This window comes from Mirounga leonina, unplaced genomic scaffold (genome assembly GCF_011800145.1).
Source record: "Mirounga leonina isolate KUSES-001 unplaced genomic scaffold, KU_Mleo_1.0 Mir_153, whole genome shotgun sequence".
Classification (NCBI taxonomy): domain Eukaryota; kingdom Metazoa; phylum Chordata; class Mammalia; order Carnivora; family Phocidae; genus Mirounga; species Mirounga leonina.
In genome coordinates, this window is record NW_023270387.1 from 159479 (window position 1) to 181848 (window position 22370).

The 22370-nt window shown below is 40.0% G+C and overlaps 1 protein-coding gene across 2 annotated transcripts in view; it reads right to left on the reverse strand.

Annotated features, from left to right (window-relative positions):
* The window catches only part of TRPC6 (transient receptor potential cation channel subfamily C member 6), a 116395-nt gene extending 94314 nt beyond the window's left edge, over window positions 1–22081 (reverse strand). For both annotated transcript variants that reach the window (XM_035008768.1, XM_035008767.1), the window contains exon 1: window positions 21897–22081. In XM_035008768.1, the coding sequence (XP_034864659.1) occupies window positions 21897–22066 (170 nt within the window). In that variant the 5' untranslated portion in view covers window positions 22067–22081. The remainder of the gene's footprint in view (window positions 1–21896) is intronic.
* Between the last annotated feature and the right edge of the window lie 289 nt (window positions 22082–22370).

A 22370-nucleotide genomic window follows, 5' to 3' on the forward strand; every position in this document is an offset into this window, starting at 1 on the left:
TGGTGATGGTGTTGGTGTTGGTGGTGATGGTGGTGATGATGGTGATAGTGAAGGTGGTGAGGAGGATGATGATGATGGTGATGATGGTGGTGGTGGTGATGATGATGGTGATGGTGTTGGTGTTGGTGGTGATGGTGGTGATGATGGTGATGATGGTGATGGTGATGGTGATGATGATGGTGATGGTGGTGGTGGTGGTGGTGGTGGTGGTGGTGGTGAAGGTGATGATGATGGTGATGGTAATAATGGTGATGATGGTGATGATGATGACAACAGAGACATCAAGGGATGGAATGAGGACAAGAATGTGTTGAGTCATGCACTTGTTAAATACTGAGAGATGGCTTCCTCAGGACCAGATGCTATATCAAGTGCTGAGGATACTGTGAATGTTCAAGTGTCTGTTTGTCCCATGTGCTCACAGGATAGGGTGGGGCTGCTGTGTCAGGAAAATCAATTTCAAGGAGACTTCAAGGGTGAGTAGATTTTTTTTTTTTAAAGATTTTGTTTATTTATTTGTCAGAGAGAGAGAGAGCAAGAGAGAACACAAGCAGGGGAATGACAGAGGCAGAGGGAGAAGCAGGCTTCCCACCGAGCAGGGAGCCCAATGCAGGGCTCGATCCCAGGACCCTGGGATCATGACCTGAGCCGAAGGCAGACGCTTAACCGAATGAGCCACCCAGGTGCCCCCAAGGGTGAGTAGATTTTAGGTAGGAAATATCACAGAATTTTAAAGCTGTCGGTCTCCATGACTAAAATCTAGACTCCATAAACCAAGACACCAAGGTTGTTCACCATTTTTATTTCCTGTTCCTTGTACATGGTTTACTGCATAATAGCTGCTCCCCACACATTTGCTGAATGAATGAATTTGCAAAGTCAAATATGAATGGAGTGAAGATGGTCAGGATGAAAATTCTAGAAATGAGGCTGGAGGGAGGAGGAAAGAGAAGGCAGGACATGGAGAAAGACCAGTGATTCTGGGAAAATGGAGTGAGCAGAGCACAGCGCAAGGAGGTGAGTGTGGAGAGGACAGAGCAAAGATGAGCACAGATCTGCGTTTTCTTCCTTTTGCCTAAGAATGGTCCAACTAGTTTCATATTAAATATTTTTCCTCTTTGTTCCATTTTCTACTTGCACATTCAGAATGAAGAAAGGATGGCCTGGGAGAGAACAGGGTTATATGTTTGCTGCACGGAGCTACAGAAATGGATGCACACATTGCAAAAATCCAAAGAACTTGCTCCCCGCCTCCCATAAAAATCTAATGTGAGAGAAAGTTAGTGGCTCAGGCTATGCTAACATCCTCTGCTGGTTAATTTGTTTTCTGACCTGACCCACACACACCTAAGGTAGCCTACAATATCTTCTTAGGATTGTTGCATAATTATTTGATATTAGAAACAATGATGCTTTGAACATTCCTGTATGTATATCCTGGGGCACATCAGTAAGAACTTCTCATGGGTGGTGGCTCTCAAATTTTAACACATACTAGAAAAGAATCACCTGGAGAACTAAACACTAAGCTCACTAAGCTTAGGAAACACTAAGATGTTAAAACACGGGCTGCACATGAGAGACGATGGGCTCTGAAAAACAAACTGAGGGTTCTGGGGGGGGAGGATGCGTTAGCCTGGTGATGGGTATTAAAGAGGGCACGTTCTGCATGGAGCACTGGGTGTTATACACAAACAATGTATCATGGACCACTACATCAAAAACTAATGATGTACTGTATGGGATTAACATAACAATAAAAAAATTTTAAAAAACCCCCACAGGTTCCAGGTTGCTGTGCTTATAAGTAGAATCTTCAAAACAAAACAAAACCAACTTAAAGATACAGAGAACAGATTGGTGGTTGCCAGAGGTGGGGGGTGGGCAAAATGGGTGAAGGTGGTCAAAAGTACAAACTTGGCAGTTATAGAACACCTAAGTCCTGGGGATGTGATGTACAGCAAGATGACTGCTGCCAGTAACACTATTGTACATCTGAAAGTTGCTAAGAGAGTAGATCTTAAAAGCTCTCAGAAGAGAAGTTTGTAACAATGTGTGGCCCTGGATGTTAACTAGACTTACTGTGGTCATCGTTTTGTAATATATGCATATATTGAATCATTACACTGTAGCTGAAACTAATATAATGCTATATGTCAATTATATCTCAAAAATAAAATTTTGTAAACAAAACTTGAGAAAACTAGGATTTACATATTGCAATTCAATGCAAGTGAATAAAATTAAAACATCAATTATTGTAAATAATTTTTCCACACACAAAAACTCCTCTCAGGCATTGGTAAACCCCGGGCAACACATTTATTCAGTCATTTATTCAAAACATGTTTGATTGTCTTCTATGAGACAGGTGTTATTTTAGGCACTAGGAATAGAGTGGAAAGTGACTCCCAAGTCCATCCGTTCATTAAGATTACACACTAGCAGGGATACAAGGGGAAAAGTCCAGTAAACAAACACCAGGATTTCAGATAACAGAGACACGTACTTTTCAGTCCAGAGGCTATTTCCTTCTCTGCTCTCTCTAACCCCATCTTCCTCACAGCAAAGGACACTCTTTCCCCTTGCTCACTGTCCAAGAGCAGAAGCAGGGGCTATTTCCCTTTGTCCACAGCCAGAGACACCACCATGTTCTCCAATTTCTGATATCAGCTGACCGCTCCTTTTAAAATCAGGCAATGAATCCACAAATGTTTACTGAGCACTAGTATTTCCTCAGAATGAATCTCTGTCTGGGCAGAGAAGGGAAAAGTAAGAACCCAGAGAACACACAATAGACATGTAGGCCAACGCTGACGTGCACTCAGCAAGCACCTGCTCAACAACTCCTCTTACCTTTCAGCACTGGCTAAGTGGAACACTTGAACGGTAAGAGGAACACAGAGGGAGGAAGCCAGAAGCTCGCCACCAGGAGGATCAGTCTCGTAGGCAAGGCAAGACCATATTTATTCAATCGAAAGCTACCCCATTTTTTTGCATTTTAAAATCTTTAAAATTGGATTTTATCTTACAATGATGATGCCTTCAATTCGGTGAAATATAGCAATGACAGACCGAAGTAGCATCTGAGAACTGTGGCGAACTTATAGCATGAAAACCATGGTCCAAAGTCAGGCTGTGCATTTACATACACACACATACACACACACACACGTGTGCACGTGGCTGGACTCCACCCTCAGAGTTTCTGATGCAGTCATTCTGGATATCTAGAAAGTTCCCCAGTGATCCTGGGCTCATACTCAGGGAAGTCAGGCTCTAGGGCAGCTGTCTTTAACTTGAAGGACCCACACCCTTGGAGCACTCAATGACTTTGCAACAGGTACAAAGACTGGAAGAGTTTTACTAAAATCTATTTTCAAATTATCCATATCCATATGCACTTTCCTAAAACCTCCCCTAGATTTCCCTTAGAACACGTCTGCAGTCCATCAGTCTATTCGTCCCACTGATTCTCCCCTCCCACCTCCATTCAATCTCCTTCCTCTTCACAGAGGGAAGTAGAGCCCTCATGCAGCCTAGCACAGCCTTAAACATGAAACAAATGTCCCAGAGTTCAAACAAAGCCTCCTTTAATCAGGGCACCCAAAGCTTCCCTGTCCACCTTTTTAAAGGATACATTTCTGATCATTAGTATACTAACAAAAAAAATAAAGTATTACTGAGCAAAGTGTGTGAGGTTTTGATTAAAAAAAAAATCTGAAATCTGGAGCTAAAATGTCTAGGATCTAATCCTGAACCCACTATTACTTGTGAAAACTCGAGAAAGTTACTTAATTTCCCTGTGTCTCAAACTCCTCAAGTGTAAACTGCAGACAAGAACAAGTTCTGTTTAAGAACACTGTGAGCATGAAATAAGTTAATATATGTACAGTAATTACAATTGTACATGGCATGTAGGAACTGCTCTATGGATTAGCTGTTATTGTAATTATTAATTTTAATAATTCAGAAGAAATTTTTAATTTTAAAATTTTATATAGGTTTTTTCTTGCTTCAGAAAACTTTTATAAGGTCATCAATAAAGAGCCTTTAAGAAAAAAATATGTGTGACATATTATGTGTGAGTTATTTGAAAACACAATATCAAGTAAAAGGAAGAAAGTAAATATGTTAAAGAAGAACTTGTGTATTTTTAAATTAATGGTGATGAATCTTACATTGCTAGCATTTAGCTTTAATGAGGTACATTTTAAAAGCACTGGATCCATCCTATTTACAAATGTTGATTTCCACAATATATTGGCAATTACATCCTTTGCAACTATTTAACCCTATAATGAAAATTTTCAGATGGTACCTTAAAGATGTGCGGTAGCATCTATTTTTTAACATTCTTTTAGAAAAACCAATGTGAATATCATCAAGACCACTGCTTTAGGAGAGTGAAAGTGTCCAGTTTTAAGGTATTCTCATCATCACCTTTACCAAGTTTTACCCAATTTTTTTCTAACAAGACTGTTCCTTTGGTATATATTCCCAGCAGCAGGGTACAGGGCTTCAGTGATCAATATCCTCCTAGATATTTGATAGTATCAAGCTCATTTAGGTTTTTGCCAATTTAGTGGATTTCAAATGATATATCTTCGTGACTGTTTTTGTTTTCCAGATTACTGATAAGACTGAGGATGATTGTTGGTCATTTGTGTTTCTGCTGCTATGAGAAAGTTATGTATCTTTGCCCATCTTTTAGGGAATTTATAAATTTTCAGTATTTTATAAGTGGTCAGTTTCTTTTTCCAATCTGTAGTCTGTCCTTCCTTTCTTGTTATGATATATTTTGATAAACAGTTTCTTAATTTTTATGAATTAAATTTGTCAATTTTATAATCTATGCTTTGTGATTTTTGTGTGTCATAAGAATCCTTTCCTACCCCAAAGTCATTAAAAAATTTAAAGAAACCATAGATGTTTTGTCCCTTAAAATTCATCTGTAACGGATTTTTGTGTAGGATGTGAGGTAGAGATCCAATACCTGGGTTTTTTGCCCATATGGATATACAATTTCCTTAACACCATTTAATAAAAAATGTTTTTTTCCTCACTGATTTGCCCAGCTACCTCTTTCTTATAAATTTGATTCAAATCACACTGGCTTAATTAATTTTATAACCTTATGATGTATTCTGATATTTGGTAAGACAAGTCCCTCCAGATGATTCTTCTTCATGAGTGTACTGACTATAATTTGGTTGTCTGCACATCTGTGTAAATCCCAGAATCAAGGCTGGCCAGTTAGCTCAGCTAGTTAGAGTGTAGTGGTAATAAACCTCAGAATCAACTTGCCAGTCTTCCAGAGAGGAAACACAGAAGTTTGTTCCAAATGAACAAATAGGACAGGTCACGGCCAGAGATCTAAGTGAAATAGATATGAATAATATGCCTGATAGAGAATTTAAAGTAATAATCATAAGGGTACTCACTGGACTTGAGAAAAGATTAGAAGGCATGAGTGAGACCCATAACACAGAGATAAGGAATAACATAGCAGAGACAAAGTGCTCAATAAATGAAAAGAGAAACACACATGATGAAATGAACAGCAGGCTGGAAGAAGCAGAGGAACAAATTAATGACCTAGAAGACAGAGTAATGGAAAGTAATGAAGCTGAACAAAAGAGAGAAAAAAGAATTACACAAAATTAGAATAGACTTAGGGAACTCAGTGATTCCATCAAATGTAGTAAGATTCATATTACAGGAGTCCCAGAAGAAGAAGAGAGAAAAGAGGGCAGAAAATTATTTGAAGGATAATAGCTAAAAACTTCCCTAATCTGGGAAGGAAACAGATGTTCAGATGCAGGAGGCAGAAAGTACTCCCACCAAAATCAACAAAAGCAGATCTACACCAAGACATATTGTGATTAAATTGGCAAAATATAGTGATAAAGAAAAAAATTTTAAAGCAGCAAGACAAAGGAAGAGAGTAATTTATAAGGGAAAACCCATAATGCTATCAGCAGATTTTTCAGCAGAAGCTTTCCAAGACAGAAGGAAAAGGCATGATATATTCAATGTGCTGAAAGGGAAATGTCTGCAACCAAGAATATTCCATCCAGCAAGGCTGTCATTCAGAATAGAAGATAAAGAGTTTCTCAGACAAACAAAAACTAAAGGAGTTCATGATCATAAACCAGCCCTGCAAGAAATAATAAAGGGGACTCTGAGTGGAAAGGAAAGACCAAAAGTGAAAGTATAAAGTTAGGAAACACATAGGGAGTAAAAGTGAACATTTCTGTAAGAAATCAGTCAAGGGACTCACAAAATGAAAGGAAATGAAATATAACAACATATACCTAAAATGTGGGGAGGAGAAGAGTAAAGAATGGGTTCAAACTTAAGCCACCATCAAGTTAATACAGACTGCTATATGAAGAACAGGTTCTATGCAAACTAATGGTAACCATACATCAAAAACTACTAATAAACACACAGTAAATAAGAGAAAGGAATCCAAATCTATCACTAAAGAAAATCAGTAAACCACGAAAGAGAGAAAGACAAGAAAGGATCAAAGAAAATCTCCAGAAACAACCACAAAACAAATAATAAAATGACAATAAATACATATCTATCAATAATTACTTTGAATGTAGATGTACTAAATTCTCCAATCAAAAGACATAGGATGACAGAATGGATAAGAAGACAAGACCCATCTATGTGCTGCCTATAAGAGACTCATTTCAGACCTAAAGATACCTACAGGTTGAAAGTGAGGGGATGGAGAAACATCTATCATGCAAATGAAAGTCAAAAGAAAGCCAGAATAGCAATACTTATATTGGACAAAATAGACTTTAAAACAAAGACTGTCATAGGAGACAAGGATGGACACTATATGATAATAAAGGGGACAATCCATCAAGAAGATGTAACAATTGTAAATATTTATGCACCCAACATAGGAACACCCAAATACATAAAACAGTAACAAACATAAAGGAACTACTTGGTAGTAATACAATAATAGTAGGGGACTTTGATACCCTCCCCCCACAGCAATGGACAGATCATCTAAACAGAAAATCAACAAGAAAACAATGGCTTTGAATGACATACTGAACCAGATGGATTTAACAGATATGTTCACAACATTCCATCCTAAAACAGCAAAATACACATCTTTTTCAAGTGCACATGGAACATTTTCCAGAATAGATCACATATTAGCTCACAAAACAAGCCTCAACAAATTCAAGAAGATTGAAGTCAAACCATGCATCTTTTCTGACCACAATGATATGAAACTGGATGTCAACCACAAGAAAAAAATCTGGAAAGACCACAAACACATCAAGATTATATAACATGCTACTAAACAATGAATGGGTTGGCAAGGAAATAAAAGAAGAAATAAAAAATTACATGGGAACAAATGAAAATCAAAACATGACAGTCTAAAACCTTTGGGATGCAGCAAAAGCAGTTCAAAGATGGAAGTTTATAGCAATATAAATCTAACTCAAGAAGCAAGAAAAATCTCAAACAACCTAAGCTTACACATATAGGAGCTAGAAAAAGAACAACAAATAAAGCCAGCAGAAGGAGGAAAATAATGAAGATTAGAGCAGAAATAAATGATAGAGAAACTAAAAAAACCAATAGAACAGATCAATGAAACCAGGAACTGGTTCTTCAAAAAAAATCAATAAAATTGATAACCCTCTATCCAGTCTTATCAAGAAAAAAGTCCAGAGCCAAATGTTTTCACAGGCAAATTTAAACATTTAAAGAAGAGTTAATACCTATTCTTCTCAAACCATTCCAAAATTATTCCAAAGCACAGAAAAGGAAGGAAAACTTCCAAATTCATTCTATGAGGCCAGCATTACCCTGATACCAAACCAGACAAAGACCCCACTAAAAAAGAGAACTACAGGCCAATATCCCTGATGAACACAGATGCAAAAATTCTCAACAAAATAATAGCAAACCGAATTCAACAATACATTAAAAACATCATTCACCACGATCAAGTGGGATTTATTCCTGGGATGCAAGTGTGGTTCAATATTCACAAATCAATCAATGTGGTACATCATATCAATAAGACAAAGGATAAGAACCACAAACTCATTTCAATAGATGCAGAAAAAGCATTTGACAAAGTACAACATCCATTCATGATTCAAAAAACCCTCAATAAAGTAAGCTTAGAGGGAACATACCTCAACATAATAAAGGGCCATCTATGAAAAACCCACCACTGACATCATCCTCCATGGTGAAAAACTAAGAGCTTTTCCCCCCAAGGTCAGGAAGGAGACAGAGATGTCCACTCTCACCACTCTTATTCAAAGAGTACTGAAAGTCCTAGCCACAGCAATCAGACAACAACAACAAAAAATCAAAGGCATCCAGATCAGTAAGGAAGAAGTCAAAATATCACTATTTACAGAAGACATGATCCTATAACCCTAAAGACTCCACCAAAATCCTGCTGGAACTGATAAATGAATTCAGTAAGGTTGCAGGATACAAAAACCAGTGTACAGAAATCTGTTTCATTTCTATACACCAATAATGAAGCAGCAGAAGGAGAAATTACAAAAACAATCCCATTTACAGTTGCACAGTTGCACCAAAAACAATAAGATACCTAGGAATAAACCTAACCGAAGAGGTGAAAGACCAGTACTCTGAAACATATAAAACACTGATGGAAGAATTTGAAGATGACACAAAAAAGTGAAAAGACATTCCATGCTCATGTATTGGAAGAACAAATATTGTTAAAATGTCTATATTACCCAAAGCATTCTACATTAATGCAATCCCTATCAAAATACCAAAGTAGTTTTCACAGAACTAAAATAAACAATTCTACCATTTGTATGGAACCACAAAAGACCATGAATAGCCAACGCAATCATGAAAAAGAAAAGCAAAGCTGGAGGCATCACAACACCAGACTTCAAGTTATATTACAAAGCTGTAGTAACCAAAACAGTATGGTACTGGCACAAAAATAGACACACAGATCAATAGAATGGAATAGAAAACCCAAAAATAAAACCACAACTATATGGTCAACTAATCTTCAACAAAGCAGGAAAGAATATCCAATGGGGAAAAGATAGTCTCTTCAACAAATGGTGTTGGGAAAACTGGACAGCTACATAAAAAAGAATGGAACAGGACCACTTTCTCACACCATACACAAAATAAGTTCAAAATGGATTGAAGACCTAAATGTGAGACATGAAACCATAAAAATCCTAGAAGAAAACACAAGCAGTAATCTCTCTGACATCGGCCATAGCAATTTTTTTCTAGATATGTCTCCTAAGGCAAGGAAAACAAAAGCAAAAATGAGCTATTGAGATTACGTCAAAATAAAAAGCTTCTGCACAGCAAAGGAAACAATCAACAAAACTGAAAGGCAGCCTACTGAATGGGAGAAAATATTTGCAAATGACATACCCTATAAAAGGTTAGTATCCAAAATATATAAAAAACTTACAAAACTCAACCTCCAAAAACCACATAATCCAATTAGAAAATGGGTAGAAGACATGAACAGCTATTTCTCCAAAGAAGACATCCAGACAGGCATATGAAAAGATGTTCAACATCATAATTTTGTAGTGGTCCTCTATCTCCCTACTAATGGCTTTTCCTTTAAAGCATTTTTTTTCTTCCGATTTAGTGTACCTACCCATATTTCTCTTTGTGTTTGCCAGATATATCTTTTTTCCTCTCTTAATGCCCAGTTTTTCCATTTCCTTACATTTTGGATATGTCTCACAATTAAATGAAAAATAGCTGGATTAAGAAAAATCGATTTTATAAATCTGTTATTTCCCCCCTTGGTGAATTTTGTCAGTTAAATTTATTATCTTAACTGATACGTAGGGACTTGTTTTTACCATCTTATTTTTTGCTTTGAATTTACCCTGCTTCCTTTTCTAGGCTTCTTTTTCCCCAGTTCTTTGTCTATTTTCCTCTTTCTATTTTCCCTCCACTGGTTGGTAGAGTTCTACACTCTGTTTCTAGGCTTATATATTCTTGTACAGGTTGCCTTTGAAAATTTATAGCATAGAGTTACAGCATCACCCCTCCCAAGCAACATTACTCAGAATTTTAAGTCTGATAACTCCCTCCCAGCTTACATGATACTGTTGAGCATTTTAGTTCTGTCCTTTAAACCCACAGATTAGAATTACTGTTATAGGAGAATGGTTACTTAAGGTTATCTATGTATGTATCCCATATTGCTCCCACTCCTTTGCTACCTCAGACCACCCTCCTAGGGAAATTTTCCAGTCTAGTACAGACTGTCCCTGACTGATGATGGCTCTGCGTACACTTGCTGGACTTTATGAGTGTGAAAACGATACACATTCAGTAAAAACCGTACATTGAATGTTGAATTTTGATATTTTTTTCCAGGACTAGCGGCATGTGGTTGGATACTATCTCACTGTTTACAAGAGCATTTTCAAGGAGTCTGTCCGAATCTGGCTCCAGCGCCTCACCCCTGTGTGTGGACCTCTCCGTACTTATTGTCGCAGACATGCTGTAGCTTCACTGTGCCTCCATCTCTAATCAGTTCTGAAGATGTCGCCAGTATTTGTCAGCTATTTCCTCATCTAGTCTCTGCGTTCCTTTGGAAGGGGCTTGGAATATATGGAATGTCTCTCCAATCCAGCCTCGCCATCTGCTAGCCTCTCCTACAGATTACGCTCTCCTTCTGCATTCTGAGAGGCTTCTTGGTTTCCTACCTTCTAGGGCACAGGTCACTTCTCTCCCATACAAGCAACTCTCCTTCAGGACGGACACGGTCTTCCACACTTTCATCCATTGATCTTTTTATCTCCAACAACACATATTTTTTAATTTATGAAAGTTGTATTGTTTGTTGGGTTTTTTTCAACATGCTTGCTCATCTTGGACAATTTCTTTTTTTTTTTTTTTTAAAGATTTTATTTATTTATTTGAGAGAGAGAGAATGAGAGAGAGCACATGAGAGGGGGGAGGGCCAGAGGGAGAAGCAGACTCCCTGCTGAGCAGGGAGCCTGATGCGGGACTCGATCCAGGGACTCCAGGATCATGACCTGAGCCGAAGGCAGTCGCTATTTGTTCAAAATGGATTGAAGACCTAAATGTGCCCATCATCTTGGACAATTTCTTTTGCTTGTTCACTTGTAGGATTCCATCTTTATTTCTTGACGTAATTCATAGAGTCATTTTCTATTCTTATCATTAATCCTTATACAAATTCTTTGGGGGATTTATAGCTCATATGTGGTTTCTGCTGACTCCCACTTATGATGGCTATTTTCTTCTGTAACATGAATTAAATAAATACCCACTCACAACCAAGGGTCACCAATTTGTAGAGAACCTAGGGGACCAGTGATAATTGAAGAGTCTCAGGTCCAAGGCGGTCTCCTGAACCTGATTTCAAGAATCCTGCCTTTCAAGAGAGAGCACTGCTCTGCGGCTCTGCTAGCCTCAGTCCTGTGTATGTGCAAAGACAGAGGCTGGGGGCTTACTCTCCTCACTTCCTGCAAGCACAGAAACACAAATTGTATTATGCAGAATCTAGTCATTTTGTAATAGGATGACTGCCAAGATAATCTATTCTACTACATCACTGGAGGCAGAATTTCAAAAAAGTCTTCAAAACCTCATAATATTCGGAAAAAGAAATCCAGCTAAGTGATAATAAGCTTATTTAATAAGAAAATTTTTACCCTTTGGGAAATTTTATCCCATAAAATCTTTGGGTGATCTAAAGAACAAACTACTCCATATTTTCTGAAATTACAGATAATCTAAATCAGGAAGAAGGTCAAGAAGGTAGAAATAAAATTCTTTTGTCTTCTAGTTTAAATCTAAAATTACTGCATCATACTTTTATTTATGAAATAAACTAGAAAGATCATTTTTCTCATTCTTTCTCATAAAACACTACATTACTTTCCTGACATTGTATCAAGCATAACATATAGACACATCATTTATTCTCCTAAAATATATCAATAGTACCTGGTATATAGTAGTATTTGATGAGAACTTACTGAATTAAAATATAATATTTCCCAACTTATCTGATAATATCTGATCATTGGATCCTAGGTAGAAAAATGAATGTTTAAATCTCATAGCTTTGTTCTTGGATAAATACATAGTAATGGTTTTCTTGATTTAAATTAGGTTTAGTTCCTAACTCTGGTTTTCATAGTGAATCTAAAGTACCTGAAACAATAGAATTCCAAAATTCTGGGGAATTTTTTAAATGTTATTCCTAGGCAATCCTCCTAGTAATTCTGATTTAGTTGGACTTTCATAATTCTTAGGGACTCTATATATTTTTTTTAAAGATTTTATTTATTTATTTGATAGCGACACAGCGAGAGAGGGAACATAAGCAGGGGGAGTGGGAGAGGGAGAAGCAGGCCTCCCACCGAGCAGGGAGCCCAATGCGGGGCTCGATCCCAGGACCCTGGGATCATGACCTGAGCCGAAGGCAGACGCTTAACGACTGAGCCACCCAGGCGCCCCAGGGACTCTATATTTTTAAAAAACAATCCAGGATTCTGATATATAGCCAAATTTGCAAACCAGGTCCTCATCCTCTGGTACATATGTTTAAGCAAGAGGCTGCTAATATATTCTCTGTGTTTACATCACATAATGTGCAACACTCTTCCTTTAGTAAATACCTCTCACTATAATGTTCTAGTGAGAGTGTCTCTGACTCTTGCAAGAGAAGGGGGTGAAGATAGCTGCTAAGCCCCTCTGGGTGTAAGGGGGGTTGTAAAACAATTTGAAAATAATTGATCCAATCTTTACAAGACAGATTGTAATGAAAATCAACTAGATGACTCTGACTTCTGAAGGTTTGCCCAGGCATGACTCAGTCCAAATCAAAGTTATCAATATATTATCAATAATATGCAACTTTCAGACCATTTTCACTTAACCATGCCTTTCTCACTTTCTTGATTTTAACTTGGATTACTTCATTCAAGTACTTAAGACTTTCCTAGATATAAAGAGTTTTGGTCTTGGGAAGTTCAGTTTTATAAAATTGTTTCCATTTAACTTATATAAAAATTCAAGTAATTTTCCTCTCACCATTTTAGTAAAAACAAAAAAGACAAATCCCCTGGGTGTTTTGTCAACACAATGTAAAAAAAAAAAAAAAGAAAGAAAGAAAGAATTTATATTAATATTTTTTGTTTGTAGGATTATTAAAAATATTTAACAAGCACTATTTTAGGGCTCAAGCATATACCACAACGCTCTTAGAATTCATCAAATGACCTGAACTGCAGGAATATAAAACTCCAATATTGTAGTGTTTCTGAAAAAGCTAAGAGGAAAACATGGTACTTTAGCAGCAGAACCTAGCAATACCATGTGAGTCCCAGAGAGAAAAGAACTTTAGAGATAAGGCCAACCCACTGAAATCACTTTGTCTAAAAGAAACATCGATTCATTCATTCAACAAACATCTCATGAGTCCCCAGTCACTGTTTCCAGGCTAGGCCCCTGTTCTCAGGGAGGTGCCATTCCCACGGAGGGAAAGAAGTACAGACAAGGAGGGTCGAAAACAAACAAGCAAGCTCACAAATAGGAGTTCACATAACCTGTCAACTATGAGCTCAAGTTCTGGTTCAGATGCTTGACGAACATAAAATGGGAAGTTACGTTTTTGAAACCTCTGCTTCCTCATTTACAGATGGAAATCACAGAAACTACCACACAGGTTTGCTGGGAGGATCAAATAATATAAATAAAGCAAAAGATTGTCATAGTCCTATCTGTGTTTTAACATCAGCTAGAGAATAAAGTTCAAAGCCCGTAAATTCTGGACAGACCAGAAAGGATGTCCTTAGCCCTATAATCTTTCCTGTCCCATCTTCTCTCTCATTTTCCCTAACTCTAGCACACAGGACACTAGGAACTGTTAATAAAACAGGCTAGCTCCCTATAATTGCAGAGTCATTTTAATTGTCTAGCACCAACAGCTTTTGGTCTATCATGGACTCTGAGTTCTTTAAAGAAATGCTGTGTCACCATCATTCTTTTTGGCACCGAGGACAAGTTCGTGTGGGAAAACATGGGCATTGAAGATTCTGAGTTGAAAAGTGACTCAGAAAAATCCATTTCTGGATGTGAAGGAACTTGGGGAATACTTTAACCAAGTTTATTTTGTTTAGATTTCCTTTTTTCATATGTGCCTAAAAGTTACATACAACCCAAATCTCTATCTAATTAAGTATAAAGAGCTGTTTCAGTAGATACAAAACAAAAATCTAAAGTATAGTTTAATCGATAGGATTTTTTTGCTTCTCTTTTCAACGCATAGAAAACATCAGGGCAGGCTACACAACTGATAGAACTTCAGATTCAATGAAACATGGTGTTTGTGGTTCCCAAATATGACACCTGGCACATCAAAGGAGTTAAATAAGTATTTGTTGAAAGAAATTAATGCAGGGGCGCCTGGGTGGCTCAGTCGTTAAGCGTCTGCCTTCGGCTCGGGTCATGATCCCAGGGTCCTGGGATCGAGCCCTGCATCAGGCTCCCTGCTCAGCGGGAAGCCTGCTTCTCCCTCTCCCACTCCCCCTGCTGTGTTCCCTCTCTAGCTGTCTCTCTCTCTGTCAAATAATAAAATCTTTAAAAAAAAAAAAAAAAAGAAAGAAATTAATGCATTCTGCAAAATGGAATACAGTGTCTGGCCCTGAATGTCCCTCCAAGAAAAGATGTTCTGCAGAAAACCTTCCCCTGGGATTCTCACCGTGCGAGGGATGTGCATCTCACCACTGCCCGCCACCCCTCAACCTATTCATTGCAAAATTCTTGTCCAAAAGAACTTAACATAGTAACAATAAAAACTAGTTTTATCTGTTACAGTTTAACAGCCTAAAAGAATTTCAAAAAAAGCTTTAGAGACATGTCGCTTCCAATTCTTATTATAACTCCCAAGATGCTTTTGTTGGTAATTCCCACGAAGAGATCTCTTCTCAATTTTGTGCGAGGGTTTTGTGCTACAAACCAGAGCTACTGGAATTTAAAGATGAAACATGTCTTGAGTAGACAGTGAGTCTTAATGTGCCTATCCACACTGTAATTTCTTCTGGCAATATACACTTCCAGATGACTACCACGTAAGATGCTTTTAAAAACTATGCAGATCACGCGTGACATCTGCATTTCACTACCTGGTACATCACTGCACAGAAGTGACTTCATCCCCATGACAGACAGAAATGAAGAATAAAAGAAAGCTTCCTTTTTTGTAACCTCTGCAGAGTCCTACTCACCTTCTGGATTGTTTGGTAAAATTAGTAAGTCATCTACAGATTAGTTAGCTTTGGTACATTCATAATTTTCCTTTGGTGAAAAAGACTGGCAGTTTTTCAAAACCTAGCTTCCCTGTTCATCTGGTTAAGTGATAACGTGAAGTCTTCTACTCCTTCCTGTCTTCCTTCCTTCTGTCAACTCCTAAGCATGTAATCTTTAGCAAGTCACTTAACCTCTCTGCTGTGGTAGTCTTTCTCTTTCTTATCAGTAAAATGGGGATTATAAAAGTGCATACCCCATAGGCTTGTTGAATAAGTATGAAGTCACTTAATACCTACGAAGCACTTAGAAGAGTCTCCCACATAGAAGCCGCTAAAGCCCATAACAAATCCAGCCACCGTTTCCATTATTGCTGCAAATGATCAAATAAGGTCAACAGAAATGAATCAATCAATCAATTAATAAATTAGTGAAAGATGAAGTGGAATATAAAGTTCAATCCTCAGAGATGATGATTTCAGTAGAAAGAGAAGGTAGAGGCAAAGCATACTGATAATGCTCTTCGTAACCTTCCTTCCTGTCTTGTCCACTCACCCCGAGTATAACTTGATATGAGCACAGGACAGCACTCCTGCTTCAGTAGATCAGAGCCAACCTGTGCTGCCTCAAGTCCCTATGAAAAGACAGAGAAGAAATGATGCATGTGCTCTCCAAGGGCACGTGTCGCCATGTATCCAGCTGTGGGGGATGCTGAGTAGGGACTGTGTGCAACCTCCCAGCCCAAGAACTCGCTAGCTGTGTCACTGGCCCAACATTGCTTAATTTCAGCATTGCCATTTATAAATTGGACATTACGAATAGCCCAGTGGCCACTCTGAAGAGCAAACTACATTTGAATGACAGGTAGAAAAGGCCCTGCTAGGGCGCCTGGGTGGCTCAGTTGGTTAAGCGACTGCCTTCGGCTCAGGTCATGATCCTGGAGTCCCGGGATCGAGTCCCACATCCAGCTCCCTGCTCGGCAGGGAGTCTGCTTCTCCCTCTGACCCTCCTCCCTCTCGTGCTCTCTGTCTCTCATTCTCTCTCGCGCAAATAAATAAAATCTTAAAAAAAAAAATAAAAATCGGGCGCCTGGGTGGCTCAGTTGGTTAAGCGACTGCCTTCGGCTCAGGTCATGATCCTGGAGTCCTGGGATCGAGTCCCGCATCCAGCTCCCGCCTCGGCAGGGAGTCTGCTTCTCCCTCTGACCCTCCTCCCTCTCATGCTGTCTCTCATTCTCTCTCTCAAAATAAATAAATAAACTCTTTAAAAAAATAAATAATAAAAAATTTAAAAAAAGAAAAGGCCCTGCTACAAGGTAGGTATTCAAAACTGTTAGTCACCCAAATATATATAAATATTTTCAAGAAACTCCCAGTAAATGGTAAGTAGCTCAGTTAACATCACTTCTCCTTGTCCTGGCTGAGTTACGTGAATTAGGTAGAGAACAATTATGCTGCAATCATCTATGTTGTTTGGGAATCTGTAACATTCATTTCTTTATGCTTGTTGCAAACAGACCTTCTATAAGAAATGTGATTCAATCAATTCCAAAGGCTTAAGAGTCTTGAACAGCATACCAATTTTAGACGCCAAAGTTTAACTGAAATTTGGCATATAGATGAACCCTTCTCCCTGTACTGAAAGTCCCAGAAGATTCTTAAACAAAGAGCAATCAGAAATGGTAATTTCATCCAACTGGATCCAATTATATTTAGCATATTTTATAAAAGAGGGAGAAAAATAAGAATGGACTCAAGAAAATGTTTTCCCTTTATGATTTACTCTCTAGGAGGTGAAGATGAATTGCCTTATGAAGTTACTTCTTGTAACACAAGGAACATAACTGTCTAGAAAAAAAAAATGCAATGTCTTCCTAGAGATAAACATTCTGTTACAAATATGGGCCTTTCAGCACATCTACCAGTAACTCCACAACCTGCAAAGATCACCCCCTAAAAAAAGTGTTCATGATAGTAATTTGTTATCAGCAGATGTTGAGTACTTCAAGCCAGTGGAGGTTTGGAAACAAAATGGGTAGTTTCTGTCGTGCAGAACAGACCTCCAAAGAAGGGACCCACCGTAAATCCAAGAGACTGGGGCAGATGTTGATTCACAAATGAAGAAGGGGAAGCAAATGCAAAGGTGGTTTTCACATTTGCTTTTCCGCTACTAGCCGCTTCCAAACGGCAAACCCTTAATCAAAGTCCAGGTCTTTGCTTCATGGTTACAGACACTATTTTTTCAAAGGTCGTAATGAATACTAAGGTCCTCTCTGACATCTAAACTACTACATACAAATCCCTTTTTGTCCATATTCAAAGAGATCCTATCAGCAATGGAACACCGACTTTGTATAAAACTTTACATTAATAATTTCTTTTATGTAAAAGAAAAACCACAGCACTTACAAGCTACACATTATGTAACAGGTATCAAGATACATTGTGAGTACATTTCCATTGTACATACTTTTATTTTAGAACTTATTCAAGTCACTCGTATCTTGGTTCATTTTAAGTATCTCCCCTTGTCTTTAATGTTCTGCAATTTCAACATATGTTTAAAGGGGTTTAATTTTCTGGTTTGCAATAATATTGTTGTACTTCATAAACATGAGAATTCACCATCTCTGGAAAATCATCACCCATTATCTATTCAAACGTTGTGTCTCCCTTGTTGTCTGTGTTCTCTCCTTCTGGGACTCCTATCTTCTTGTTCCATAACTCAATAATATTCATATTTTTCATTTACTTATGTCTATGCACTCTGGGTATTATCATCAATTATGCTATGGTTAATCTGCATTTTATCCCTCCCATTGAGTTATTTCAAAATTTTATTTTTCATTTATAGATTTTTCTGTCTTTAAAAAATTAGTCTTTTATTTTCTTGGGGTCTGATTTGTTATATATTGTCGACATTTTATACATGCCCATTTTACATTCTCTTTCATGTTGTTCTATTATGTCAAGTGTTTAAAAACTGCTGTTGTGTCTTCTGCTCACTCTCATTCGTGATTGATCATTTCCCTGTGCGTCCAGTCATGTATTAGAGTGAGCATTTCTTCAGCGGGCTTGCTGTTTCCTTGAAAATCCTTGGCAGTCTAGATTACTGGTACTATCGCTTAGGGATGGCTTTGTGCTTTACTCTTCGAGGATCCCCAAGGGTATTTTCTGACATGAAGATTTCTAGGTCAGAAAGTGGTGTAAAAAACAAGTGCAAAAACAAAAACTCACATGACACAGGAGCAAAGAATACAATTCTTAGCCAAGGATTTCTTTTTCTCTTACTAATCGGGTTTCTTATTCTCACTCATTGCTGGTGGCATTTTTCCAGCCTAACTTTTCATTAAAGGAAAGGTCCTGGTCTTACGCAGGGGGCAGGCATGTCTTAGTCCCAGCTCCATGGCTCATCGGGAACCAAGGCCTTAGCGTCATCTGTCCCATGCAGACGTTCGACTCCAACCACCGTGTTCATGCAAATGCATAACCCATGAAGCAGCCACAGCTCAGTTCAACACAGGCTATACTCACTTTTAATTGCTTTGCTTCAGGCACATGGTAATAATCCTTTTTCACTGATTCACTGATTGCAAAATTAGTTAATGTTTTGAAATCATTTTAAATATTTTATCCAGTTTTACGAGGTATCTGTAACCATAATTTTTTTTAGATTATCTTAGTCTACTGCATTGTAAGAGCTTAATCAATTAGTCCTTCCCAAGCAGAAGGGTGATGGAACTGTATTTCAGATCTTGAGTAGTTAGAAACCCTCCACATTATTTTTTACACCCAGGATTCTTCCCCATGTTCAAAAGTAATAGACTAGAGACAAACTTTTAACTTCTAAGTGAAGTAACTCTCTGACATACCTCCTGGGACCCGGGGAGGACTTAGACCACTTCTTGCTAATCACCATCACCAACTGATCAAAAGAGAGTGTTTTAACTGATTTCTGACTAAAAGTAGGAAAGAGAGAGAAAGGGAATCTTTTTTTCCTAAACACTATTTCGAATGTTACCACTTAAACACTATTAAGGCCTGAATATATGCAACTCTCAAGAAGATTTGCCACAATTTTCAGTAGTAAAAGCCCCATGATATAAACAACATAAAAATCTTTCCACATACGAAAACTACGAAACAGAATTTTTTAGCAAAAGTTACAGAATTTATCCCACAGAAATGACAACTTGCTATAATTTGTGATCTTCTAAGGGAAAAATCTCAATGATTTGAGAAAATGGTGATGTCCACATCTCCGGTGTGCCATTTCCACAAGTAATTCACCTCCCACTCTAGGAAAATAGATGACATTGCTTACATCACAAGTCAAAAGTGTAAGGAAGGGCTTTTTTGTACTCTGTACCAGAAGGAAGGGATTTTCTTCAGTTCCGTCTCGTACATCATAGGTGTGAAGTACTGTTGTTGACTGGTCTAAAGACTGTACTTGATTATTCAACTGGAAAAAATAAAAAACCTCACCAGAGTAAGCAGTGATGAAAACTAACTATAGAATCTTATGGAAATAATAGATTTAGACAAAACAAACTCTTATTCTAGAATATGGTTCATCCTGTAATTAATTATAGTATCTTTGACATGATACAGGTGTGTTCATTATGAACTGAAGCACATTAAAATATTTCTGTCATCTCTCTGCTCTCCTGGTCTACACATTTAGAATGGTCTGAGATTCCTGAAGTAAGAGAGGAGAATGCTTATTCTTTAGAGAGCAGGTAATATTAAGAAGTGGATAAATCAATAAGGTGGTGGGTCACATTCGAAGAAAGCACTGGGAAAAATTTACAAGACAATTTCGAATTACTTCACTTAGTCTCTCTCACTCCTAATTTACAAACACAAGTTTTTAAAATCAAAATTATTTTTCTCACACAGTAACAAATTATAGAACGATCAGGTGAAAAAAATTTTAAATTTTCTCTACAGGACAGCCTGATTGTTAAAAAGCAGTGTAGCTTTTTAAAGTTGCTTAAGTAGCTGCAGGTGACATTATCAAATATCTAACCCTCAGGCTTAGTGGGTCTCGTCTAAGGAAAAAAAAAAAATCCACTTATGTTTTAAACATATACCCTCAAAGCACGTTTGAAAATAGCTGTATTCAGAATATCCAGGATTGATTTGTTTTTCTTCCCGTCTGTTGTTCTTGGCATGTATCTCCTTGCTCCTCAGGGTGTGGTCCATGGACTAGCAGCACCTCAGAGATCATTAGATACACAGAATCTTGGGCTGCACCTGGGCCCTACTGCATCAGAATCTGCATTTTAACAAGATTCCGGGGTAATTCGTCCGCCCATTAAGGTTTGAGAAGCACTGTGCTATAAGACATAGAAATATTTTCTAATTCAATGTCAAGTACGAGATTCTTTTGTGGATGATGAAAATGTCATGGAATTAGACAGTGATGATTTTTTCACACCTCTGTGGATATATTAACTACTGATATGTACAATGTAAATGGGTGAACTCTATGGTATGTGATATATATCTTAATTTTTGAGAAAGAAAGAAAAGATAATAGTAAATACTTTCAAATTGTACAGCACAAAGATGAATGGAACCAGTTCCAACTTTTTTCTATCTTGGGAAAAAATTAGATGCACCATTTCCTGGGGCTCACCTCTTCCTGAGAAAGGGAACACACCAGTCCTTGACGCTGGGCGGACCTGACCAAGGGTCTGCAGGAGCCGGCAGGGGGGAGGGAGTGGGGAGCTGAGCGTCCCCAGCACCCCCACCACGTACTCCAGAGCTGCTTTCCTCGGGAAACCGCGTGCGGAAAGAACGTCAGGAACCCACACGACCCAATCGAGGGAAGTGACAAAGAGGCAGAGAGGCTGTCCGCCAGCCGCCCCTGAGCTCCCCGGCATGCGCGGGATGGAAGGCTTCTCCCTCATTCCACCCCCTGCCCGCCCCCGCCAAGCCCCAGCCTCCCTCGCAGAAAAACCCCTCCCGATTCTTAAATAAAATCCCGTAGTCGCTCCGGGTTCGCCGCAAACGCCCTCGACCCCCTCGCCTCCACAACGGACGCGTCTCCCGCCCCGCACCCCCTGGGCGCCCTCGGGGAACGCCTGGCGCTCGGGGTGGGAAAGCCTCCCGCGCTTCCCTGTCCCCGACCTAACCCGGCGACCTGGGGGCCGGGCGCGCCGGGCAAGCTCGCCCCTCCACTGACACCTGCGAACTTGTGCGGGTCTGGCAGCGGGAGGGCGCGCCGGGGACCCTGAGCCGGGTAGCCTCCCTCCCTTAGACCCCGAGTTTCGCGGCCCGGCCCGTGCCTTCGGCGCCGCGCCAAGCGGTCCGAGCGGCCGGAGCTGCTGGGCTCGAGACCGACACCTGCCCATCCTTCGCGGAGGCGGAACCCCGAGGTCACGCTCTCCCGGGCCAGCATACCCACCCGTGCGTGCTCACCAGGGACAAACCTAGACGCGCGCGCCCCTCCGCTCGCTCGGGGCCCAACCCAGGCTCGCCCGGCCCAGGGAGGCACACGCGTGTCCGGACGCGCGCCGCCCCGGCTCCCCTCCCGCCGGCACCCCCGCCCGCGGCGCCCGCACTCACAGGCAGGGGTAGTAGCCGTAGGCCGGCCGCGGGGGCTGAGGGCAGCAGTCCTCTCCGGGCTCCGAGTCCAAGAGCAGGTAGTCCTGGCTCTCGTTGCGCCGCGCGCCGGCTCCAGCCGCCCGCCGGGGAGAGCCGCCCCTGCGGGGCGCGAACACCGGGCTCTGGTTCATTGCGCGAGCGCCCGGCGGCGCCCGGCCGGCTCTCGGGGAAGGCACGTCGGCGGGCCGGTGCGCAGAGACCGCGCGCGCGGGGGCCCGCCACCCCGTCCGCCTGGCCGCCCGCAGACCCGCGCCCCGGGCACGAGTTGAGGCGGGGGTGCGGCCGTGCGCGGTTCCGAGCTCTGCGAGCGGCTCCCAGGCCGGCCGGGGGAGAAGTCACCACTCAGGGGTCGCCAGGGGACCTGGCCCGAGCGCGTCCGGCGAGGGGACCCCGCGGGGAGGGGGCCGGGGCTCCGGGGCGGAGCGAGTGCGGGCG